Source organism: Petromyzon marinus, chromosome 15, assembly GCF_048934315.1.
Source record: "Petromyzon marinus isolate PM22_M1 ecotype Great Lakes invasive population chromosome 15, UKy_Petmar_22M1.pri1.0, whole genome shotgun sequence".
In the NCBI taxonomy this organism is placed as follows: Eukaryota; Metazoa; Chordata; class Hyperoartia; order Petromyzontiformes; family Petromyzontidae; genus Petromyzon; species Petromyzon marinus.
In genome coordinates, this window is record NC_133681.1 from 5,234,670 (window position 1) to 5,259,445 (window position 24,776).

Below are 24,776 nucleotides of genomic sequence, written 5' to 3' on the forward strand. Positions count from 1 at the left end.
TGGGAGAAAATTCCCAGTTTTACATAATTTCGTTATAATTCGCAACTTTCCAGCCCCAGACTCATTTGAGGTTGACTCGACCTTGGGGAGGCCCAGGACCAGTTCAGATTGATCGAGAACAGGAATTGAAGCCAGGTTGCTGGGTTCGTAGCGCAGCCCGTTAACCGCTGCACTACCGCTCCCAGCATAACACACACAAAACTCCCAAGTGAAAGTAGTTTTATAACAAATGTTTATTTGTAGCATGAATTGAGGATGATTTACAATAAGGACATGACTGATGTGCAAAGGGATTTAGAACTGAAATACAACCAGAGAACGCTAAAATTGAGTGGTGTGCCAGTGGCTCTTGCGTGAAGCAGTCTTTGAATCCAACACCACAGGAAAGCATTGAAGAATCTTCCCAAGGCCTTCAAATCCTGCAAGCAGAAGACAACAGTTGAGACACATTTTTACTTGTGGCCAATTGCATCGGAGCTCACAATCTAAGCCTTTGACATGGGAGCACCATTTGCATACAATTCCTTAAGGTTAATTTGCAACTTTGTTCACACTGATTTACATTGCAAACTAAGGGAAAATATCACTTAGTAGTTTATAGAACCGACCACACAGGGCTTTCCAGATGTTTAAGGCATGGGGCTGCGAGGTGGCCAGTGGATGGCAGTGATGAGTTACCCCCTCATAAGCACAGTGCGATTTCTCTGGTTTGAGAATTCCAATTTCCTTTCGCATAAAGCCAAACACTCACGAATGATATTGTCCCAACATTGAAATGCAGTACTCTTGAGACAGAATTGAGGCTTGGGTAAATAACTGTAAATAATGCAAGTAAGCATTTTGTGTAAGAGTCACGGACCCCTTTTTTGTTCTGGGCTTCAACTCCTCCGTGGCACTCCTAAGGAAGATGTAGTTCTTCTTCTGTGGGCTGTAGTACTCATGACCCTGACAACACAAAGGACAGACAAACAAAAGGGTTATGAATGAAAGATGGAACCAGCCCCGACAATAAACAATAAATTAAAAAGCTCTCGTCGATACAAGGCGAGGTTGTATCCCGGTCTGTCCGACATGAGCTTTAAGTTGTCATATCGATTTTTTTTTATTATTTAAAGTCTCAAGTGAGCCACAAGGACACATTGACACAATAAGACGGTTCGAGACTTTCATCCAGTAGTGAACAGATCGTGGCTGATGATACATTACATACACGGTAATGGCTATTTAAGCTCATGGAACATTGAAGACGGTGTGAATGAAAGAAGACGTACAAGACAATACAGGCAGCACACACGACTGACATACAAAACGGAACAAAGCAGGACCAAAAAAATAATTGGTTTTCGAATCTGATAGCAAGCCTAAATTGTGACAATTCATCGTGTCATGACAGTTCATCCTTATATGTCTAGCTTCGTCTTGAAACCATCTGAGAGGCTGAACAGCGGAGCGAGTTTATGCACACGCATAACAATACAAGGCCTTCTGGTAAGGGCAGATAAACTGACCTTGGACCAGTCGTAGCTGGAGGAATAGGCGAAGATGTTGCCGTTGTTGTTGATGGAGCAGGCCGTGATGGGCTGGTCCAGCTGCTCGGAGGTTTTCAGCTTGGTCCGCGCGTCCTTGTCCCAGAAGCTGAAGCGGCCGTCGGAGCCCACCGTGGCTAGCGTGCCGTGCACTGGGTGGAATGCAATTCCGTTGACCTTGTGACACGAAAAACCAACACGCACGCACCGGGTCAATGACAGATTCAATTAAAGAGGCTCTGCGTACGTACTTGTTGAACTTCTTTCGAACCCATATGTAGCCAACCGTGATAATCGGAGGTTAGCACGGTTAGCATCAACTGGCAATTGCACGAGCTATTGCTCTACAACAGGGGTGGCTAACCTGTAACAGACCAAGAGCCAAAAGGTATCCATGAGTTCTGCAAAGAGTCAAGTATATATGTGTGTGTATATAGAGTTTCCAGCACAGCACGGGAGAAATTGATCATTCTTTGCTACTGTGATAGTATGTTTGATGTTATGCCCCTTTGATAGTACATGTAAGACAATGTGGGCTCAAGAGATGCCAGTTGGCCACCGCTGCTCTATAGCAATGGCCTGTAGATGCTATTATGACCACTGTTAAGACCTTTTCCCAACATTTCTTCGTTTTGCTTTTTTTTCTCAATTGTATGAGAGCAGCAAGTGGAGTGGTGGCACAATCGTTAGCGCTCCATGTTATAAAATTGATTACTGGAGTTTAATTGCCAGTCATGGCTAAGTGGTGAGTTATATCAGAAATTATACCGAATCTTCCCTTCACCAACCTGCACTGACCAGTGTGGTGAAGTATGGTCAAACAGACAGCTGTATATATAGCTGTGATATCAATGTTACGTGATGAGATATAAAAAGAGGTATGCATTTGTAACTCCCGCAGAAAGCAGTGAAACGTTACCTTCTTTCCAAAAGCCCCAGAAATTGTAATCGCAGAAGTAATTTTAACATCCCTTGCAATTTTCATATCGCTGGCACAGTGGTCATCGTATCACAATTAAATATAAATGTATCCATCAGTTGGAATATGCCGACTTAACCAACTGAGTAATTTTGGATGTGCAATCACCAGTAAACAGGCTACGCTGGAGAACCCTGTTTAAATAATGGGTGGCTGACACCTGGATATGAACCCAGTCTCAGTTGAGCCAGCTCAGTACAAGTGTAATTAGGCCCCCTAAGCCAGGGGGCCCCTCCGACATTCAGTATGATGAACACACAAGAAACAAACACATTGATGGCACTCACCGCATAAATATCCTGGGGACCCGTTTGACCATTGGAGCGATGGCACTTGAATGTGAAGTTATCTTTGGCACTGCAACAATATTTGTAAAACATGGGCAACTCGTGAGCCTGGTATTATTGCAGCCACTTTAGGCTGATGCCATCAACTCGTTTTTAAATCGCGGTTGCTGAGCAGAGGGCCCAAAGGCCCAAATGTATGTATGTCGACCTTTCATACCGTACGCAGCCAACCATGCTAATCGGATGTGTGGGGGAAGGACAACAAACTAACACACACTCAACAAAAATAGTAAGTGGCCAGCCACAAACAGTACTATTTAAGGAGTATTATATATTTGGTGAACACATGTATTGAATTGGGCAGGTTTATAATAGCTTGAGAAAAGAATAGTGATGGCTTGCGCGAGACTAGCTGTTGTCCCTTACGGGTTGGCGGGCTGGATGTACTGGATGGCTACTCTGCCCTCGATGCTGCCCAGTGCAAATCCCGTCGGCTTGTTCTGCTTGTCCATGAAAATAGCCACACAGCGATGCTGCAAATACAAACACCAGACGTCCAAGTCATACATTAAGCACCACCGTAATTGTCTCTCACCTGATTAAGTAAAGAATGAAAGATAGTATACTTTAATTGGTAGACAATTTATTTCCAACTTCTGTCAGGGCATAAAATATTGCATACCAAATCAAGGTGGGAATTATCTCGGAAACACTCTAAAAAATATATAATTTTGTAATGTGTTTTGAAATATTTGGTCATTAAAAAAGCTCTGTACTAACTTAACCGAGTTAATAATGTGGTATTTTCTGAACACAGAACTTAAGCGTTTGCTCGTAGCAAGCACAGAGGTGACATTTTAATTGGTGATAACTTGGTGGATTGGGTGATCCATTAAATTCTGAGCCCACTCGCACAAGAGGCAATAAAAACGATAACGGAGGTATAATGTAATTTTTCTAAGTATAACAATTTATAGTTCATGGCCAGTTCATTGCCTGATAAAGGCTTCACCATACCATGTCAGTCATGGGGTTGACCATACTTCCTCAGTGCGAGTTCATAAGATTTCAAGGACCGGTTCAGATATCGCTTGTTGTCGGTGTTAGCCATGGCGGATAATCAAACTGGGGTTGATGGCTTTATTGCACCAGATTCAGAGTGCAGCGTAAAGACCACTGTGATACTGCCCCCCCACCCCCCGTCTCTATGCAGTAATATGCACGTATAATCACTATGTACATGTAAGACAATCTGCGGTTTGAAGCAGACCTGGTGTTTTAATGGGGAGTCGATGCGTTTGTATTCTGAGGGCTGGTTCTCGAGCTGATACACCACGAGCCCACGCTCGGCTGTTGCCACCACAGCCATGGGGTAAACCTAAGACAAACACACACACTTTTCACTTCGACCATACTGATATAAGTACACGCCTACAAGCAAGCTAACTCCACAGTATGTGCTCATTTGTTTAATATACATTTTTATATTTTCTCCATTTTACTTCCAATCGTGCAAATGGCATTACGCTTGTCACGAGATGAGCGAAAATCCATTCAGAACTATCACACAGCGGTGCACCACTCAGTGTTTGAGAATGGCCTGTGAAAGACTACTTCAGATGCTCTCTGAATGGTCCCTTATTCACAGTATGCAGACCACATCCCACTATTGTGGTGCAAGTCCTATGACAATAAATCCTAAATTTGTAATACTCAGAGTTGGAATAAATCAAATGAAGCAACAAATATATTTTCATGATGGGGCTTTTGTGTAGTAATTGGTGACTTGGCTGAGACCTCTTCTTTGGTTCTTTCGGTAAAGTCACGTAGAATGAGAATAAAAAAATAACACAATAAAATTCTCACGACGTTTCGGCCACAATGCAAGCGACCGTCAGGTGAAAGGTACAGAACTGTCGGGACGACAGAGCTTCAATGTCGTCCCGACAGTTCTGTACCTTTCACCTGAGGACGGCCGCTTGCGTTGTGGCCGAAACGTCGTGAGAATTTTATTGTGTTATTTTATTATTATATTCTCATTCTACGTGACTTTACTGAAAGAACCAAAGAAGATGAATCCTTGCAGTCACGAAAGCTTCAAATCGAAATTGGCTGAGACCATCAACTCACTATATTTGAGAATCCGTTTTAAATATCGAAGGCTGAAACTCAATGTTGAACTCTGTATTTCAGTCAACCTTCGCTCAATGGGAGTTCGCTCATTCTCCTCTGCTGCTCCAATCATCTGGGACACCCTTCGCCCAGCCATCTGTCCTGTTGACTCCCTGCTCCAGTTCAAGTCCAGAATCAAGACTTTCATTTTTTACTCTGCCTCTGACTACTAACTTTATAAAATAAATATGCCAAGTTTCTGCATAGCAATGTATTTTAGATGCGAATTTAATCCAAATTGTACTTTATCGTATCTGGTGTTCTAACCTGGAGGTATGTGCCTCCTGAATCACACGGCAACCTACAGTGCTTGCATTCACAATGACTGACGGCGGTTCATCGTGCGACACGTTTAAGTCTTTGTTGGGTATCCAAAAGGCGAGTGAATGGATTCGTACCACATCAGCGCAGTAGCACCTCTCTGGCAGCTGAATGGTGAGCAAGGGGTTTGGAGTGCGCGTGTCCCAGAACTGTAGAGACAACAATGCAAACAAATCAGCAGCGATAATTATTGCACAAGTAATACCGCGACAGAAAAAAAAGCTATAGGGTTAAGATAAAGAAACTCAAACTTGAACCACCTCTACGGGGAGGTATCAAGTCTGTGTCTTTACGTTGTCTCTGTTTGTGTATCCGTGTACGTGTCTTGTCTCTCTCTCAAATGTCACACTTAACTTAGGTTTGTGTCTCTGTGTTGTCTCTACCTGTGTTTCTGCCTTTGTGTCTACGTGTACGTGTCTTGTCTCTCTCCACAGTCCCTGTGGGCATGCTAATCTGAGTTTGTGCCCCTCCCCACGCTGCGGCGCCATGTGGGTGTGTGCCTCTACTTGCTCTCTCGGTCTCCGCACTCCCCCCCCCCCTCCCTCTATTTAGGGCTTCGACACAGAAGCATCGTTTCACTGTGTCCCATTTGTGTCTCTCTCTGTGTATCTCTGTGCTAACTCTCTCTGCTTAGATGTCTATGTGTCTGATCTGTGCTCTATCACTCTTAACCTATAATTTAGCTATCTTTAAAATAACGTAATCAGCCAGACCATACGTTAATCGTGTTTTGACCGACCCTCTGTGTTGCATTATATTGTTTCCAAATTTTACTAAATCTTGTTCGATTTGATGTGCTTCTCCATCTCTCTTTGTCTCCCCTACATGCTAGGGCCTCGACACAGAGACCCTGTCTCTCTGTGCTCCATACGTTGTCTCTCTTTGTGTCTCTGTGTTAACTCCCTCTACTTGGGTGTCTGTATATATATCTGCGGTTCTGTGTTTCCTCTCTCTCTTAAATTTAGCTCTTCTATGCCTGATGATGATTGCTTGCGTTGCAATCGAAACGTCGTATGCTTTTATGTAATTTTATTTTTATTATTTCTTATTTCTACGTGACTTTACCGAAAAAAACAAAGAATAAAGAAACTCGTTTGCATTACCACCACATTCCATTTCAGAAATTGAATATTTTGTCTGGAAGGCTTTTGGTGGAGAACATGGTGAAGAATAAATGTCTCAGAAGCTTTCACAATCGTACAAACCTTTAAGCTCTTATCCCAGCTGCCTGTCATAATGCAGCTATAGCTTGGTGCCTTGATCCAATGTATTGTCTTTATTGGACCATCATGCTACAACACATAAAACATCAAGAAGTGTTATAAGAGACAATAGCACAGAAGGAATTGCAATTTTAATTAAACTAAGAGTAGGTGATATCTGTCCATGCCCAATTTACCCAGGATGGGTCTGATCTCACCAGATTTCGGAGGCCAGGGGACTGCGTGGATGGGTGACCACTACGCAGCCAAGTTGGCATAGGTGGCAGCAGGGCTATGTGATGGCTAGCATAGGACAGTGGAACAAAATCCAATGTTATACTATGAATCTGCATGCCCATTTCTATGCTCCTTGCCTTTACCAACCGACAGTGACCAGCATGGTGAAGTATGGTCAGTTACCTCCACGACCCGCACGGCGTGGCATTCATCCAGTACTGGATTGGCCGCAGGGTTCTACGTGTAGAATATATTTACGTTTTACTGTTCAACTACACACAAAGAGTAAACGAACCACTGACCTGTGCAACCTGGATAGCCTGATTGCTGTTCAGATCCCACATCTTGGCCGTCTTGTCACTGGACGCAGTAAACACTTTCGTTCCATCCTGAAACAAACACACAGTGAAAATGCCTCCGTGTGCACATAAACTCACGTAGGCAGCCTCCTCGCAAAAGGGCAAAGAGAATGTAAAACCCTCGACATTGGGGGTGTATCAGGTTGAACGATGAATGACATCACTCACGTCACTCCAGCAGACGTCCAGTATGGGCCCTGTGTGCATCTGCTGGGCCTTGGGAATGGTCTGTCCACTGTCCTGCACTTCCCAGCAGCGAACCTGCAGCGAGACGACACGGTGACGTTAAACCTGTTTGCTGTTACGATATTTAATTTTACACGCATAGCCATTTGACAATCCTTTGCTGGACGAGGGCCTCCTTACTCCATGGTACGCTACGTACGGTGCGAAAGAAGTTCAACATACATACACGAGGTCGTGGATGTTATATGACCATATTTCATCACCATGCTCATCAGTGCAGTTAAGGCATGGAGCATATAGAGTACCACAATTTTTTTTCTGTACTACCTTCTGATGCCCACGACTTAGCACGTTTGTCAATGACAAACGTGGCTTTCATGGTGGTCAGCCATCAGAGTAAAATCCTTCAGGTAACATTTTTAGCCATACTAGGGCGTGCACTCTCCCAAACTTCCTGCGACATTGAAATGTTTGCTGCGTGGCAGTCAACCGATATTAAAATGATCAAAGATGAATAAAGCTGAATTAAGCGAATAACCACCATTGATGCACTGGTTCAACAGTCATTGGTAGCCCGAGTTGATAGCATCAACTCAGTACAAGTGAGAACCTGGTTTAATCACAGGCTGGATTCGAAGCCAGATTCTCAGTGGTGCCAGCTCAGGAGTTAGAATTAAACTATAAGCTGAACAAATTTTTATTTTACCAGGTAAGGCCCACTGAGATATATAGCTCTTTTTCAGAAAGGGCCTGGCTATCACAAATGATAACTCAACATGGTGGCTTAACATCATGTGGAAATGTATAGCAGCCAAATACTCTATGCGCATGTTTCTAAATGTGGAGGGGAAAACCAGAGGAACCTGGATAAAAATCCACACGACCACGGGGAGACACGCAAACTCCAAATATACAAGGGTTGGGATCGAACCCACGAGCTCTTGCATACCAGGCGAGGGCATTAACATCTCGCCACTGCGGCGACTTTTAAAGTTCTGAGGTCTGAGCCACCGGGCCACCTCGGCTGCACTGCATCCCTCAAGGCCACAGCATGCTGCCTGCCACCACGCTCTGCCTCACTCACATCATTCGCCCAGGAACCCGCGATGAGGTAGTTTCCGGGCAGAGCGGCTGGGCTGAACGACAAGCAGCTGATGCTGTCATCTGGCGGAGAAGTCACCTCGATGTCCTACGAGACGGGGGTTAGCGACAGGTCACCACTGCACGCAACGCTCCTCCATTCTAATACACTCGGTATATTGAACCACTGCCGCTTTTGTAACTCACGGTATGCTTTGTTGCGACATTGGGAAAATAAAACAGTTTTAAGTGAAAATATAATAAAATTCAGTTTTATTTTTCTTGCAGTGGCATGAACAGCAAGACGTGTTATTCTTTTGTTGACGTCAATTGTACAAAACATATCTAAAGATGTTACATATTCAGCGGTAAAAATCTGCGTGTGGCTACTGGGTGTGCAGGCGGTGCAATTGCACCGGGGTGCATGGGCTGGAGAGGCCCAGGTTTCAAGTTTTTCAAGTTTCATTTATTAGGTATAGCCCTGTGAGCCATGCGGCTCTTAAGTCGGGTGCAACCGCAACCGGGCCGCAGAGTGGAATTGGGCCATGCCCAATCGCTCTTTGCTCTTATTAAGAACGTATCTTTTAATGTTCTATAGCTGATCCCATTCAGCACACCGATCAGCACGGGCGCGTGAAAGCGGTGACCACGGGGATGTTGTTGCCCACAAGTAAAACGACATGGCAGTACATGCGTCACTCTTGACTGCCTAAGTTCATCAAATGTCTCTCATCGGGTAACTGCAAACCCAGCGGTGGTGGTGACGACGACGACGGTGGTGGTGGTCATTGCAATTGCCGCGATCGAGGCGAAAGCCGCACGCCCAGAGACGGGTTACCACCTTCATTGGGTTGTGGTTGTCCGTAGCCGCGTTTCCAAACATCGTGTTTCCTCCAAACCCCGTGCTGGTGCCAAACAGACTCATATTTACACCTGGAAGAAAATAAAACAACAAAAATTAAGAGGCGAAAATGGGTGTCAGTCTGATAAATGAACCAAGACGCCGATTGAATGGATTTCTTGGTTATCTACCGCATCACACACGCGGTTATCCTGAACGGGCAGCTTCATTATAACTCACAACGACGAATCCAAAATAACCCACCCCCCCCCAAACTCGCTTTTGTTTAATAATAAAATACCAGCAAATAAATACGAGCACAAAACCCATTAAAATCGCACCGTTTCTAAAGCTTCTTTATCGGTGGGAGGTGAAGTTACACCGACGCCGGCCTCGCCACGCGGTCGGGGGGCGCCCACGCGTTCAGGATCGGTAGCCCCCACCAGGCGAGACCGGTGCTCGACCTGCGGCCTACCCGGCCTCTTGTCCGCGCGGGAGGCGACGCGATAACACGAACGGCTCGTGCGACCACCCGGGTCCGCTCTCACCTTGACCCGCTGGGTTCGACACCGACTCCGCCGGGCACGGGAACGGCTCAGGAGGCGCGAGAGGCGCGCATTTGCAGCCCGAATCGACGCGCGTTTGCAAAACGTTAGAGCGCTTTGGCAGAGCTGAGCGGGAGCAGCTTCCATTGGACGGGGCAGGTCACGTGGGGTCGCGGGAGTGGGCGGGGCTTTATACCCAAATCTTTAAATTGATTCATTCATTCTAGACAAGATTCATTCATTCACCTACTTACCCCCCCCCATTATTTAATAAATTAATTCGTTCATTTATTCACCCACTCACCCCACTTTTCATTAATACATGTATTAATTCGTTCATTAATTCACCTACTCACCCTTTATACATGCAATTAATCATATTCTTAGCTCTTTCGGTAAAGTCACGTTGAAGGGAAACAACAAAATAATAAAATATATATAATATATTAAACAATTCGTTCATTAATTCACCAACTGACCTCACCATTCATTAATAAATGAATTCGTTCATTCAATCACCCACTAAGCCCACCATTCATTCATACATTCATTAGTTCGTTAGTTAACCAAAGCCAATAATTCGCGTATTTATTTCAATGACTTTAATCATACACAAACCTTTCCTTCATTCACGTATGAATATGCTTAACTCACCCACCCACAATTCATGCAATAAAATGCGTTCATTATCAAGTCTCCCATGCATTCATTCATTCACCATATCAATGAGTAGTTTACATACTTATCCACACCATTCATATATTTATTTACTATATTTTGTAATTAATCAACATTCGTTCATTCATTTACTTAACAATTAATTTGTGAAGTTTTACTCCCCAATCATTTTAAGTTCCGGTACATCAGGTAATAGATGCAGATGACAAGGCGAGAAGTGCTCGCATTGAGAGGCGTTCATTGTGAAGACATTGAGGTCATTAAAGCAAAGGTAACGACCCAGTAAACATGGAACGTTGGGCCGACGTTGCCCTAACGTTAGCCCAGCTGCTCCAACCACATGCCAACGTTGGGTCAACGTTGAATATTCACTGAGGAGGTCACCAAATAATGTGATGCATCGGTGCATACGGCTTTATATAATCATGGGACCAACAATAAAAACCCCGAGCTCAATTGTTACGAATGTAATTAATTCATTTAACTCTTTGACTGCACCCCATATTCTAGGATTTGTGATTTTTTTTTTGTATTAACAGTATTACGTGTGCTATTATAATGAGATGCCTATTGGAGGTTGAAATGTAACAAAGGTAACATTAAAATAATAATTCACAGTGATTTGTCTATCCGCTGCTGGATTAAGGCTTTTCCATTGTGGTGTCATTCCATTGCTGGATGATGCCCGCCTCTCTCCACGCTGCCATGAGGTTGGGGGTTATTTAACCAAACTTCACATTGATCCATCTTGGCTTTTGGGTTCGGCCACGTGGTAGTTTTATTTAAAAAAAATTGTCATTAACCCTCCACCACCTGACAAGATTGTCACGTTTACAAATACATTAACTCACTATAACTAAACCATGTTAATATTACCAGGTAAGGCCCATTGAGCTGTATAGATCTTTTTCAGAAGCGACCTGGCCACAAATGATAGCTCAACGATGTGGCTTATCATGTGGGAATTAATCGCAGCCAAATGCTCTAAATGTGTGATGTTGATTCTAAATGTGGAGGGAAAACCCGGAGGACCCGGAGAAACATCCATGCGACCACGGGGAGAAAGACATGCAACTCCAAGTCTCGAGGCGTCAGGGTCTGGATCAAACTCACCAGGCGAGGTAGTTACCATCTCGCCACCGTGGCGCCCCGTTAGTGACCTATATTATTTATTTATTACGTATATATTATTTCTACGTATATTATTTATACGTGGCAAATGTATTGATCAAATTCTGACATGAAAGGAGTTTGAGCAATGGGTCGTTGAAGGTTAATGACAAGAACTGTGGCATAAAACGACCACGTGGCTTAACTCAAGACACATGGATAATTGTATTGGCTACACAAACCAACCATTTAAGTAAACTTCACGATAGTGGTCAGTGCAGGTTGGCGAAGATAATGGCGGTGCCCTTTCAGATGTCACTCGCCACTTGATTGTTAGCCGTGGCCCGGAATGAAACTCAGATAGCTGGGACCCAGCGTTCAGTTGTACGAATCGCTGCGGCAACTGTTCCCCACATTGCAGCAATTGCAAATAATTGTATTATTGTAGCTATTGTTAATAATATACCCCTGGACATCAGCGAGTTAACGGAATAATTTTAGTTGAAATTTACAAAAAACAAACACGGCATCTTAGTCCATGTCAGCATTAATTTCTGCCTGTAGAAGCCTTTCTTGTCTTTTTAATTATCAAGTATGTCGTGTGTTCACGAGTTATACTTGGTTGGAGATCTGCTTAACAATGCATGCCATCTGTGCCGTCAAAACTAATCTGCGGTGGCACACGAGGCAGAGCATTTATGAAATATCGATGGCATTTCTTTCCGGCATCTCCGGGAATTCCAGATATATCCTGTACGCTAAATTGTTTATGCGTTTTATTTTTGTCTTCATGCAAAGTGACTCCGAGGTGACGCACGTGTCTGTCTCTCTGACTGCTTCAAGAAACTGCCATCAACAGAGAACACCGCTTCTCGTTAAACATTGGAAGCTGGGTTATAATTGGCGCTAATTTGGTCTACAATCACCGAATGAAATGACACAATTGGGGCGATGTATTAATTACAATGGTTAGGGAGCGGGGACACAGTGGGTTTACTCATTGCGCTATAAACCCATCCCCCTGGCCAAGGTTAACATTGGTATTGAGTGATATTGGCAGCTTTGTGCCAAATGTCTTTATTTCTTTTATCATTGAAGACAAAAAAACCCCCGTGTAGGCTATCACAGACTGTTGGGGCAAGTGTTGTTAGCGAGCACCTATAATGGCTGGCACGATAAAACGAGGGGGTGGGTGGCCAGCACCACGCTCGGCCGCCTTTGTCTCCCTAGTGACGATGTTTACACATCGCACCAGGTACTCGTATGAGGATGAGTCGCGGTAGCGGAGGCCCAGGACCGGTTCAAATAATCGTCACTGGTGTTGGCCGTGAGCGGGAATCGAACTCGTGTCCCCAGGTTCGTAGCGCAGTAACCGCTATACTACCGCTCCCTTGTCATTCAGGACCCAGTCTCTCACAAACAGTACCTGCTGAGCTATGTACGAGACATCCCCGCAGTGTGGTGTGCGAATTAGTGATAAATGCAGTGTACGACACGTCCACTAGGCTGCGACATGAGGAAATTAATTCATGACTCCTGAATTTTGCGAAGAGGGCGAGCCGTGGCGCAATGATTAGCGCGTCACACTATTCACCTTTGCCGACCTGAGTTGGATTCTCGGCCACGGCTATAACAACAGTGGCGAGTGATATCCGAACCGCGCTCTTCCACTCTACCTTTACTAACTAGCATTGACCAGCGTGGTGAAGTATGGTCAGTCAGACAAGGACTGCGAGTTAAAGTTGTTGTTATGATGATGAAGCATGCAACACAAAATGCAGCACAGATGCGCACTTTATTTTAAGCTCTCCTCTGCGTGATGAAACAAAAGAGTCGTTATATTATTTTAAGTTTAATCTCGGGAAAGCTACGACATGGATATAAGATTTATAAAGTAGACGTAGGAGCTTTCATGAGAAAACATATCGTCAGCACGGAGTCCAAAAGTTCACAGCATGCCCTGATTTTGACAGAACTTCTGATAGAGCGTGGATTAAAAGAGAACCAGGCAAGGTATAATGCACCAGCGGGTTGCTTATAAAGTAATTTATTTTGTATAATAATTTCAGTCAAATGCTCCTCATTAAAGTCACATCGTATCGAGATACACTCATTCATTTTATATATAAGATTTTTCCATTTCCTCTCCAAAGTTCATCTCCATGCTAAAATAAGCGTCAGTTTTTTTGCTCTCGCATATACATGTACACATGTCCGTATGTGTCAGTCGATGGAGACTCGACACACCCAAGGGGGCATCGCCACCGCTCATGCCACAATTGACCTGGGACGTTTGCATGCACTCGCAGTAGAAACGCTGGCGATTATGAACAGCCCAAAAATGTACAGGAAAATCGTACAGCGACTCATCTAATAAACAACGCGGTTCTTTCGCTTACCATACATCCCTCTGATAGACCCCACGTGTTCATAGATTACAGAGCTTGCGCTCCGCAAGTTTAAAGATGTGTTTTTTTCTGCTCTTTATTTACAAAGTTGTGTGTGTGTACATCAATCGCTTGGATTTACTTTACAGAGCAAAATTTCAGTGATGCGAGCACCAAGGGGCGTCCTGCCGATATTTTTTAAACCAACTTGCCGTCTCGCGCGGATTCGTAAAGTGCAGTCATAGGCGCTTCGTTAAGGACCTGCTCCCGGTTCTTCCAGTGCCGGATTATCCGAGTAGCACAAGTAGCTACATATGTAGTAGTAGCTACGGGCTCCACACTTTCAAGGGCCCCGCGCTAAATTCTTTCAAGCTATCAATTCCGGTTCAGTGATTCTGCACTTGCACTATTACTATAGTACTATACTTGCCTTCAACTTTTATGAGCGACGTGGCGTTTAAGGTTAGCGATTTGTCGTATTATATGGCTGTATAGCAAATGAAAACAAACAAATACTTTACTATGCAAGTAAAAAAAAATTGTGTTTTATATTTAGGGCCCCTTTATAACATATGCTACAGGCCCCGCACGAGCTTAATCCGGCACTGGGTTATTTCGAAATGAAACTCCGAAACGCAGAGGCCTAGTTACGACATTTCGGACGATTCGAATTTGGGGTTTTTGTTGTGTTTGTTTAGAATCGGAACAGTCCGGGAAAAAAACAACAAACCGAGGGATGACGCCACAACTGTGACGTCACTTACGCCCTAATTGACAAACTGGTGACGTCACTGTTAGCACACAAAGGACATTTTAACATTCGTACATTGTGGGAATAAACTAAACTATTTATTTTTTACCAGGTAAGGCCCACTGAGACACAGATTTTTTTCAGCAGCGATCTGGCCACAAATGCTAGCTCATCGAAGTGGGTTATCATCATGTGGAAATGTAGAGCAATCGAACACTCTAAACGCGTGATGTTGATTCTAAATGTGGAGGGGAAAACCGGAGGAACCGAAGAAAAATCCACACCACCTAGGGAGAGAGAGAAACACGCAAACTACTAATATACAGCAGGCGTCAGGGTTGGGATTGAACCCACGACCTCCTGCATACCAGGTAACGGAGTTAACATCTATCCACCGTGGAGCCCAAATAAAAAAAATGAACGTGAAATTGTCCTTAAAACTCGAATATTCAAACGTTCCAATCTGAAATTCATCCCTGCCGCGTTGTAGAGAAAGATAAAAAAAAATGTGGGGGTGGCGGGTGAAATATTGACAACGAGTTTTGTTTACAAAATCGGTGAAACGAGTTACACAAAATCGGAAGCCCGAGCCCTTCAATCCGCCGGGTTGGCAAATGTGACACTTTGGGGAGGTCAGTTCTCGATTCCTACCGATCTGCAAGAGACACGCGGCGAGGTCTTCCACTGTGTGACACTTTACATACAAAACAAAAACACCGCTTGCATTATCCCGTGTGTCACATGCTCAGAATGTATACACATAAATTTAACTTAAATTAAACCCTTTGCGATTCTATATGTTAATGTGAATAATACTCGAAACCTAAATCACATCTCGGCAGACAATAATCGCTTTGATGATGTTTCTACATTAGTACCAGTGATAGAGATACCATAATTATCAGCCAAGGTCAATGAACTGCTGGATGAATCAATCAGACTATTTATAGCGGAGGAATCCGATGAGCTACAAAGATATTTTTCATAGATGTCCCCCAGTCGCCTTCCCAAGCCCTCCCGCCGTAGCCACCTCTCACAGCCATGCGACGTAACAATCCACCCAGAAGCTATTCACGAGCTGATTCAACCGCTCCATCTCCTCCGTAGACGCGCTCACCGGCGCGTTCCATCTCTTGGCTGCTGCTCCGTTATTGCTCTTGAGCGTTGGGCATCGTCCATTCGAGCCGTGACGCGTCCCTCTCACACCCCACCCCAGCCACTCCTCTTACCAGTGTGGACGACGTTGTTAACCTGCGTGCGTTCATCTCATCCACGTGTTCCTCTTTCTGTATCTCAATGTTATTCCAAGCGCGCATCTGTTGGATCTTTTCACTGAAAATCAAATATCATCAAAGGAACATTGGCCAACTTTTTTTTTATTGGGCTTTTAATATTGAAACACTGTAAGCTAAGAGTGAGATCTACCAGACTCCGGTCTCTGGATCTTCTCTTATCATACCAATGAAAGGACACGTGTGTGTTCTCGATGTCTAGTATATATCACGTTACTGCAGTGGTAAGGAACCGAATATTTGGATAATATATATGTCTCATACACGGATGGAGAGGTGGTGCGGTGGTTAGCACGACTGCGCTAAGTGTTGGTTGTCCTGGGCGTGATCTCCATGCAGGACTAACATCAATGGCGAATGAAACCTGAACGGATCCTGGATCCCCCTCAGTTTCACCAAACCGTACTGAATGACGCGGTGAAATATGAACTAAATCTGAACTATGTTTTATTTTCCCAGGAAAGGTCCACTTAACTCTATAGCTCTTTTTTCAGAAGCTACCTGTCGACGAATGATAGCTGAACGAAGTGGCTTATCATTATGTGGAAATGTAGAGCAGCCCAATACTGTAAATGCGTTATGTTGATTCTCAATGTGGAGGGAAACACCGGAGGACCTGGAGACAAATCCACGCGACCATGGGGGGAACATGCAAACTTCAAATATACAGCAAGCATCAGGGTCGGCATCGAACTCACGACCTCTTGTATACCAGGCGAGGGAGTCAATATCTCGCCATACAAACCCCCATTACCGACATGAAATTGGGAGGCCTCCATCCATCAGTGGACTGACAAAGCGTTGTAAATTACAACTTCACACGGAGGGTTCCGCAGCCAATATAACCATTGCAACATTTGGTTCGATAATTACGGGCACTAACCCGAACTCAATTACGAATCGTATAAATGTTGTCGTCGTCGTCGTCAGCCTCTAACTTCGCACTGCTGAGCAATTGTCTCTCCGATTTGTTTTTACCATTCTTTCCTTTCCCGAGTTGCATTGTTCCGTGTAATGTCCGTTGAAATTGTTTCGCACCGTACGTAGCCAATCGCGCTAACCGGAGGTACGTCCTTGTCCAGTAGTGTCATCCGTACTACGCAGTAGACATGCCAACGTTGGCCCAACGTTGGCATGTTTACTGTGTCTCATTCTATCAGTGATAAAAATATATATAATATATTGCAAATGACTGACATTGGAACGTTGACCGAGTGGAATACCCAATAGAAGCCGCCGTGCTCTCATCCCAAATTCAGTGGCAAACTGCACAGCCGCTCAGCGTGCTGGAACTTGGAGTGCCTCCCGTTGAGTTGACGGATGGCTCGGGGAGAAACACGGTTTTCTTTTTTGCTCATCGGCCCTGGCTTCGCACATTAATACCCGTGTCATGCAACGATACCAGAGTGGCCCGGCCGGACTGAACGATGTACATTTTGGACGCTTCCAATTACAGGTTCGCATCCACCCAAACGCGTGAGCCTCGAACGAACGAACGCCGGTGGTAATTTACGCGTTTTACTGTCCGTGATTTCAGTGGTTTTAACTAAAAATAACCGTGAGATGGAATTTGCAGAGTTTCCCCACGTAGCGCCGAATGCACAGGGGAGAGTCTCGGCGTGCAGCGTGGGTGAGCGGTGTGCCGCCAACATCTTTCAATTGCAACGAAACCACCACCACAACCACCACCACAACCATCATCAGCAGCACCACTACCCGCACAACTTTCAGCACCATCATCACCGTCAGCACCATCACAACCACCATGACCATCATCAGTGCCACCATCATTGTCCATCAGCCATACCTCTACCACCAACACCACCACCTGCACCACTGCACTCATACTGAGACTACAACATCATTACAATCTGTTGTTGTTGTTTTTAGCTCTAATCACAAAGAATAGAGGTGGAACGATTTGGCATCCCCGTGACTCGATATACATTGTTGTGATTCTGGGATGCAAATCATTATTGTGTTTTCAACATCACAGCGACCTCTTGTGGCTGCACACGACGTACGCATTGGAGTGGAATAAAAATCCCTATCGATTCATGGACATGCAAATTCGATGTAAATGATGTGAACGTAAGAATCTAAATGCATCGATGCATCGTTGCAGCTCTGCTTGTTGGAATTTCAGACGGAAAAAAACACGCTCAGAGTCAGCTGCTTTGGGGGAGCGGTGTCGCAGTGGTTGGCGCACTGTAACTCTGAACCTGGCTACTTGAGTTCAATTCCTGGTCCCGGCGGATATCAGTGGCGAGTGACATCAGAGCCGGTCCTGGGCATCCCCCTCCCCCCCAACCTGACCCTTCACCAACCCGCGCTGACCAGCGTGGTGAAGTATGGTCAACCCCCCCCCCCCCATGACCAACACGGCATGGGGAGGCCTTCATCCAGCAGTGGATCGACAAAAAGCTGCACATTATTCATTTTAATCAACTGCATTACAATTGTAACCACCCGTTTTACTGTTACACCGTTAAACATAAAATCCCATTACTGGAATACGCCTTCTGTACATATGCATAACATCTATATCTTTCTATCCTTACACAGTATATACACGCACGCGTGGGACGGTCAAAGAGTTTTGAGAACAGGATATTTTAGAGGTACGAATATACTCAAACTTATTGCTTTGTGTTTTTTTTTATCACAATCGCTAACACCAATGCGTTACTTCTATAGCAGCACGCGGGTCAGTGGCGGTGGCTCGTGGCTCCAGGTTGCGGAGGCTACAAAAGTCCACCTCGGGGATTTTGCCAGTCTCAGTTGATCACGCAAGCACGGGGACTTATTTACAATCGGAACAGAAAGGACACGCGTGGTCAGAAAGATGATGGAAGCGTGTGTATGTTGAGGTTATCCTCGCGCCGTATGTAACTAACCGTTGCTAATCGGAGGTGCGGACACCAGAACCAGTGATGGCTTCCGCTGGACCACTTCTTAGTGGGTCTCTATTGGAATCTATGGGTCTCCATGTGAGTCTATGGGTCTCTATGTGAATCTATGGGTCTCTATGTTAGTCTATGGGTCTCCATGTGAGTCTATGGGTCTCCATGTGAGTCTATGGGTCTCTGTGTGAGTCTATGGGTCGCTTCATGAGTTAATGGGCATCTATGGGAGTCTATGGACCTTCATTTGAGTTTATGGGTCTCTACGTGAGTCTATGGGTCTCTGAGTGAGCGTAGGGGATCTCTATGGGGGTGTATGGATCTCTGTGGTAATCTATGGATCTCTATGGGAGTCTGTGGGTCTCCATGTGAGTATTTGGCTTCTCCGTATGAGAAAGCGCTGATGACGAAGCCACTGCCGGGCAATTCAAGTTTCTCAAAAACTGCAAATTCACCTGCACGCGTCATCACCTGAGAACGGAAAACCGACACTGAGGATTCATTCAAGATCGAGTTGACCCAAAATGTGATCAACTTTTCATAGTTTCAGTATCTCGCTCTCAAAACACGTTTAAATCACATTTTACACGATAAATTATCGTACATTTTTTTCGTAATGTCCGTAATATCATTCAACGTGCACGACTTACAATTGAGCTTAGCACGCAAGCCGGACACAAGAGGTGACGATCACGATTACATTCGGTAACAATTATTGCCTCTTTGACTTTCAACTGTGGGTGGGTGGTGGGTTGACTGCGGGCGGGGGCGGGAGGACATTCAAATGCTGTAAAGTATACTTTTTGGTTCTTTCGGTAAAGTCACGAAAGAACAAAAGTATGGATTCCTGCAGTCACGAAAGTTTCAAAGCAATGCTGTAAAGTGTTTCAGCTGCGCAGTGGCCGTGTCGTCTCTCGTCTCTCGCTTCCCTCCAGTCCCTCGCCACGAACGATTCCCGCACCTTTGCTCAAGAGCAAAATTCACCGCGCAAAAATAAACCAAAAAACAACCCCAACACCATTACCCCTCTTCCTTTCGTTGTCGACCGATGACCGAGTGCTTTTATTGTTGTTGTTGTTGTTGAAAATACTACAAAGAGAAAGGAAATATATTTTCGACGACTGCCGAGTGTCCGCATCCCTTTTGTATATTTTTGTTGTTGTTGTTGATTTAAATTGTAAAAAAAGGGGGGGGGGGGTTACGCTTACTCACGCCTACCGCGTCATCATCCTCAATACTGCAAAACACCCGACATCAATGCGCGTAAATACGGAGCGACGCCAACCAACGCAGCGTTGGGAATCTTTTTTTTAACTTACGAACTCTCTTGTTCACGACCCGTCGATGACCGCATAATTTTGTACATATATATAATTTACATTCATGCATAAACACGTGCGTGCGTGCGTGTGCACTGTGTGTGTATTCGGCGAAGGATGTCACGCCAGACAGATACAATTCGCTACAGCCACTACACCAACATCTCCCGGTAGCCCGCGGGGATTCTCTTGCAAAAGCGCTCGCAGTGCCCTCCGGGCAAACTCTGCTGCTGACCGCAGGCGGCAGTTGGCCTCGGAGGTCATAAGGTCGTGGACCTCCCCGAGAGAGTCCTCATCGAGAAACTGAGAAATCACAACTCCGCTTCTTCTCTTTGCATTAAAACTGTGCAAATTTTAGTTTTTAATGCACACACGCAGGTGGCGCGTGGCGTAGAGAGCTTTCACCTCTGTAGGTTAAAAATATAAAAAGTAAACGGGGTGCATCACGGGGGATTACTAATCTCGCTCAATACCAGCAGAGGAGAGAACTACGTGTTATAATATCGTTTCCAGTCGTTTATTATTAATGTTACTCCTTCTACTACTACTACTACGCAAAATGACATTAAGCGGAACTATGAAAGACCTGGGAAGACTTACAGATTTCGGAGGACAGCAGCTGCCTCCTCCTCAACAACAAGAAGAAGATTCTGTAAAAAAATACGGGACAGGTGGCAACCCCAGCTTGACAGCGCGTCTTGACGATGGAAAACCGCAACCTTCAAAAAATAGAAGCAGCGTCCCTATTTTGGTGACGGCCTATCGTTTGCATAATATCTCATCGTTCGTCACTGTTTTAAAATTGGTATCAATTACTGCAAAATCCTTCACGTTGATGTTCGCGAATGGAACGTGGGTTTGAAAAAAAACCCCCACCCGCGATGGACTCCTCGGTGGGGAGGAACATCCCTTGTGTCCTCCCTCCTCCTTATCCTCCTCCTCCTCATCAACAAACAGCGACACAAGATTTTTCAAAATCCCCGTGTGGATCTCACCATCCTGGGGTTCCACTTCTCATCGGTCCGACTTCCCCCCAACCCTCCCCCGCCCCCCGCACAAGGCCACATCTGCCACCGCCGCCAACACCGCCACCACGGCCGCCACCGCCGTCGTTGCCGGATATCCACCTGGATATCCGCCCGCCGCGAAGACTCCTCACATGCGCGTCTCGTAAGTGACGGGCGATGCGGCGCTCTCCTCGGCCGTCCCCTCCTCGCCGGTGCCGTCGGCGTCGTTGCCGCCCCGCGCCCCCCGCTTCCCCTCCTGCCTGGAGGCGGTGGCGTCGTCGTCGTTGGACAGCTTGCTGTACGCGTGGCAGTGCCCGTGCAGCTTGATGAAGTGGCGCCCGTCCCCGCCCGCTCCGTCGCCTCGCCTCGAGCCCAGCAGCGGGGAGCTCTCCACGTGGTTACGCCCGCCGTCGTAGAAGCCCCCGCGCACGTGGTTCCCCAGCGTTGGCGCGCCGTCGCCGCCGCCGCCGCCGCCGGCGCAACCGCCGAAATCGCCGCAGCCGCCGACGACGACGACACCGCCGGCGCCGCTCGCGACACCGCCGCCAGCGGTGGCCGCGCCGGCGTCACCGTCGCCGCCCGGGTTACGCCCGACCGGCGCCAGCAGCTCCGCCTGCAGCAGCGCCCGGGCCAAGTCGGCCGCCCCTCCCATGTCGTCCTCCCAGGACAGCGCGCTCTTCTTGCCGTTCTCCGGCGCAGACGGCGAGCCCTTGATGTTGTAGAGCAGGGGCGCCGGCTTGCGCTGCTCGCCCACGTGAGCCCTGCTGGGGGCCGCCGGTGCCGGCGCGGCGATGGGGCCGCCGCCGCCGCCGCCGCCAGCCGTCGCCGACTCGGACAGAACCCCGCTGCCGGACTTCACGACGAGCCTCACGGAGGAGACGTTCCCGTTCAGCTCGTTGACCGCTGGGTGCGACCCCCACAGCAGGGAGCCGTGGGAGGCGCTCGTCAACTTGGAGGTACCGGCGCCAACACCGGCAACGCCGCCGGCGCCAGCGCCGACGCCACCGTCGCCGTAACCGCCGCCGCCAAACATGTCGCTGTACGCGGGGAAGACGCCGGTGGTCTGGCTCCCGTCGCTGCTCGGCTGCACGTCGAACTTGGGCATGGAGAAGTGCGGGGCGCGGGGCGGCTCGGCGAGGAGGCGCGGGTGGGCGTGGATGTTCCCCTGCGAGCCGTACGCCTGGTGGCCGCGGCGCCGGCACGGCGTGCTCGTGGTGGTCGAGCCGGGCGTCTTGCCCAGGAAGTCGGCGCTGCAGCTCGCGAAGCTGTCCAGGCTGGAGAAGCTCTTCTTCGTGTCTACGGCGGGCGGCTCACGCAGCATGCCGCCGCCGCCGCCGCGGGGCGGGAACACCGCCGGGCCCGCGCCGCCGTGCGGCGGAAGTGGCAGCGGCGGCGGTGGCCCCAGCAGCAACGTCGTCGTCGTCGTCTGCTGCTGCTGCTCCGTCGGCTTGCGCGGACGCTCCAAGCCCATCAGCTTGTCCGCGAACGCGTCCTCGAAAGTTTCGTTGGTGGCTCCTCCGCCTCCGCCGCCACCGCGGGCCGCCGCGGGCCCGCCGACCATCTCGTTGTAGTCGTCGTTCAGCTTCTGCGCGTCGAGATTGAGCGGCGCGGCGGCGGCGGCGTTGTTGCTGCGATTTTCCTCGGCGAGGCTGTCGAGGCGCTCGGCGCCGTCGAAGGACCTGGCGGAGCTCGTCTCCGACACGGTGCGCTTCCTCCACCGCCACTTGCCTGGCGAGTGCGCGCCGCGGTCCACGAGGACGTCGGAGAGGTCGCCGCCCTGCGGGAAGACGTCGCGCGAGTTCATCGACACGATGCTGCCGTTGCGCTTGGCGCGCTCGAGCGCCTCGCGCCGCTTCACCGCCTTCTCCTGGCGCTTCTGCTCCTTGTAGAACTCGCTGAAGTTGTTGACGATGATGGGGATGGGCAGCGCGATGACGAGCACGCCCGCGATGCAGCACAGGCCGCCCACGATCTTGCCGAGCAGCGTCTGCGGGTAGATGTCGCCGTAGCCCACCGTGGTCATGGTGATGGTGGCCCACCAGAAGGAGGCGGGGATGCTGCGAAATTTCGTGTCGTCCTCGTCCTTCTCGGCGAAGAAGACGAGGCTGGAGAAGATCATGATGCCCATGGCGAGGAAGAGGATGAGGAGGCCCAGCTCGTTGTAGCTGCGGCGGAGCGTGAAGCCCAGCGACTGGAGGCCCGTCGAGTGGCGGGCCAGCTTGAGGATCCTCAGGATCCTCATGATGCGGAAGATCTGGACGACGCGGCGGACGTTCTGGAACTGCAGCACGCTGTGGTTGGACTCGGTGAGGAAGATGGTGATGTAGTAGGGCAGGATGGCCAGCAGGTCGATCACGTTCAGGGCACCCTTTGCAGACGCGAAATGACAACAACAAAAAACAAGCCACTAGTCACACTTGGCGCGTCAACGTTCGGCTTCGGGGAGTGAACCAATCGGAGTGAGATTCGATTGGGGTGATGTGGAGGGTTTCCCTGGATCTGCTTTATGTATCCATGTCGCTATGTTGAACTTCTTTCGCACCGCCCATAGCCAACCGTGCTCATCGGAGGTGTGCGGAAAGGACAACAAACTAAACACAAAAAGCGGTTAGAAAGAAATGAGTTTTCAATCGACTGCACTTTCAGCTGTTATCATACAGGATGTAAAGTTGACGCCGCAAGCAGAGTCGAGCGTGGGTTGCGCTCGAGATTGCTTTGGAGTTACCAGGCGATGGAAGCGCAACAGTGGATTCTTAAATCTGTCTGTGCGAAGCTTTGAGTGTCACCCCCACCACTCCCCCCCTCGTTTTTAGCGCAGTGCTGGGTTTTCTCCGGGCGCTCCGTTTCTTCGTGCGCTCATTTTTTTTTTATTGGACAAGATCCCAATGCAGCAGGACCCTCCTGAAATAAAACTTTGAGACCCAGTGAGACATCCCAAGGTCAAAAGGAGTATTGGTTAATTCAATGGGACACGTAATATGTTAACATATCACGTGTCGTTCATCACATCATTACTATTCTTTTCCATTATTTGTCAATCTATTTATTGGATTCAGGACTCCTCGTGCCGTGTTGGTCATGGGGATTGTTTGACCATACTTCACCACGTGGGTCTATTCGGATTAGTAAAAGTTTTTAAAATTATTTATCACCCTGGTACAAAATACATTTTTCGCTAAACAGATGTGGCTGGGTTAGATTCAGGGGTCAGAACCACTGATCCAACATCACCGAGGTCCTGGGTTTGAACCGGGGTTTCAATCAACTATGATTGAACCAAGTTCAATCACAGTTGATGAATGACTGAAAAGTAATAAAAAAACTACCCCATCCTGTAAAATTTGCTCTTTCATGTAACTTGGAAAAACATTCCAGATGTGAGCTTTTAACATCTCTGTGACAAATGGTGTCTCTGTAACCGGGCATGTGAGAAAATATTGATTTTTATTCTATTTTAATGTGACCAGGTAAGGCCCACTGAGCTATTTTTTTAGAAGCGACCAATCCACAAACGAAAGTTCAATGAAGTGGCTCATCACATGGAAATGTATTGCGGCCAAATACTTTAAACGCACATTTCCAAATGTGGTGGAA

At 47.3% G+C, this 24,776-nt stretch overlaps 2 protein-coding genes across 3 annotated transcripts in view; both read right to left on the bottom strand.

The window, feature by feature from the left end:
• Positions 1–215: 215 nt before the first annotated feature.
• On the bottom strand, positions 216–9,909 carry RAE1 (ribonucleic acid export 1). Of its 2 annotated transcripts, none has more exons than XM_032954726.2 (13): positions 9,739–9,909; positions 9,191–9,282; positions 8,354–8,458; positions 7,252–7,344; positions 7,027–7,113; positions 6,491–6,577; positions 5,363–5,434; positions 4,063–4,170; positions 3,219–3,325; positions 2,793–2,862; positions 1,509–1,703; positions 860–945; positions 216–419 (listed from the first exon to the last, which is right to left on the bottom strand). In XM_032954726.2, exons 2-13 carry the CDS (start codon positions 9,272–9,274, stop codon positions 413–415), a joined length of 1,101 nt encoding a protein of 366 aa, XP_032810617.1. In that variant the 5' UTR covers positions 9,275–9,282; positions 9,739–9,909; the 3' UTR covers positions 216–412. The 2 variants fall into 2 exon arrangements, with proteins under 2 accessions (XP_032810617.1, XP_032810618.1); XM_032954727.2 differs by lacking the exon at positions 9,739–9,909 and adding an exon at positions 9,532–9,665.
• A 3,630-nt stretch (positions 9,910–13,539) lies between these two features.
• LOC116942612 (uncharacterized) overlaps positions 13,540–24,776 on the bottom strand; it is a 121,262-nt gene continuing 110,025 nt past the window's right edge. The window contains exon 4 of the mRNA XM_032954733.2: positions 13,540–23,550. Within this exon, the coding sequence (XP_032810624.1) occupies positions 21,331–23,550 (2,220 nt within the window). The 3' untranslated portion in view covers positions 13,540–21,330. The remainder of the gene's footprint in view (positions 23,551–24,776) is intronic.

What these genes read in the sequence shown, in the direction of transcription:
- RAE1 (XM_032954726.2), bottom strand. Translation starts at nt 9,274, where the DNA reads ATGAGTCTGTTTGGCACCAGCACGGGGTTTGGAGGAAACACGATGTTT. An exon ending in TGGACGTCTGCTGGAGTGAC is followed by an intron (nt 7,114 to 7,251) that starts GTGAGTGATGTC and finishes TGTTTGTTTCAG; the next exon opens with GATGGAACGAAAGTGTTTAC. An exon ending in AGGCTATCCAGGTTGCACAG is followed by an intron (nt 6,578 to 7,026) that starts GTCAGTGGTTCG and finishes TATGTGTTGTAG; the next exon opens with CATGATGGTCCAATAAAGAC.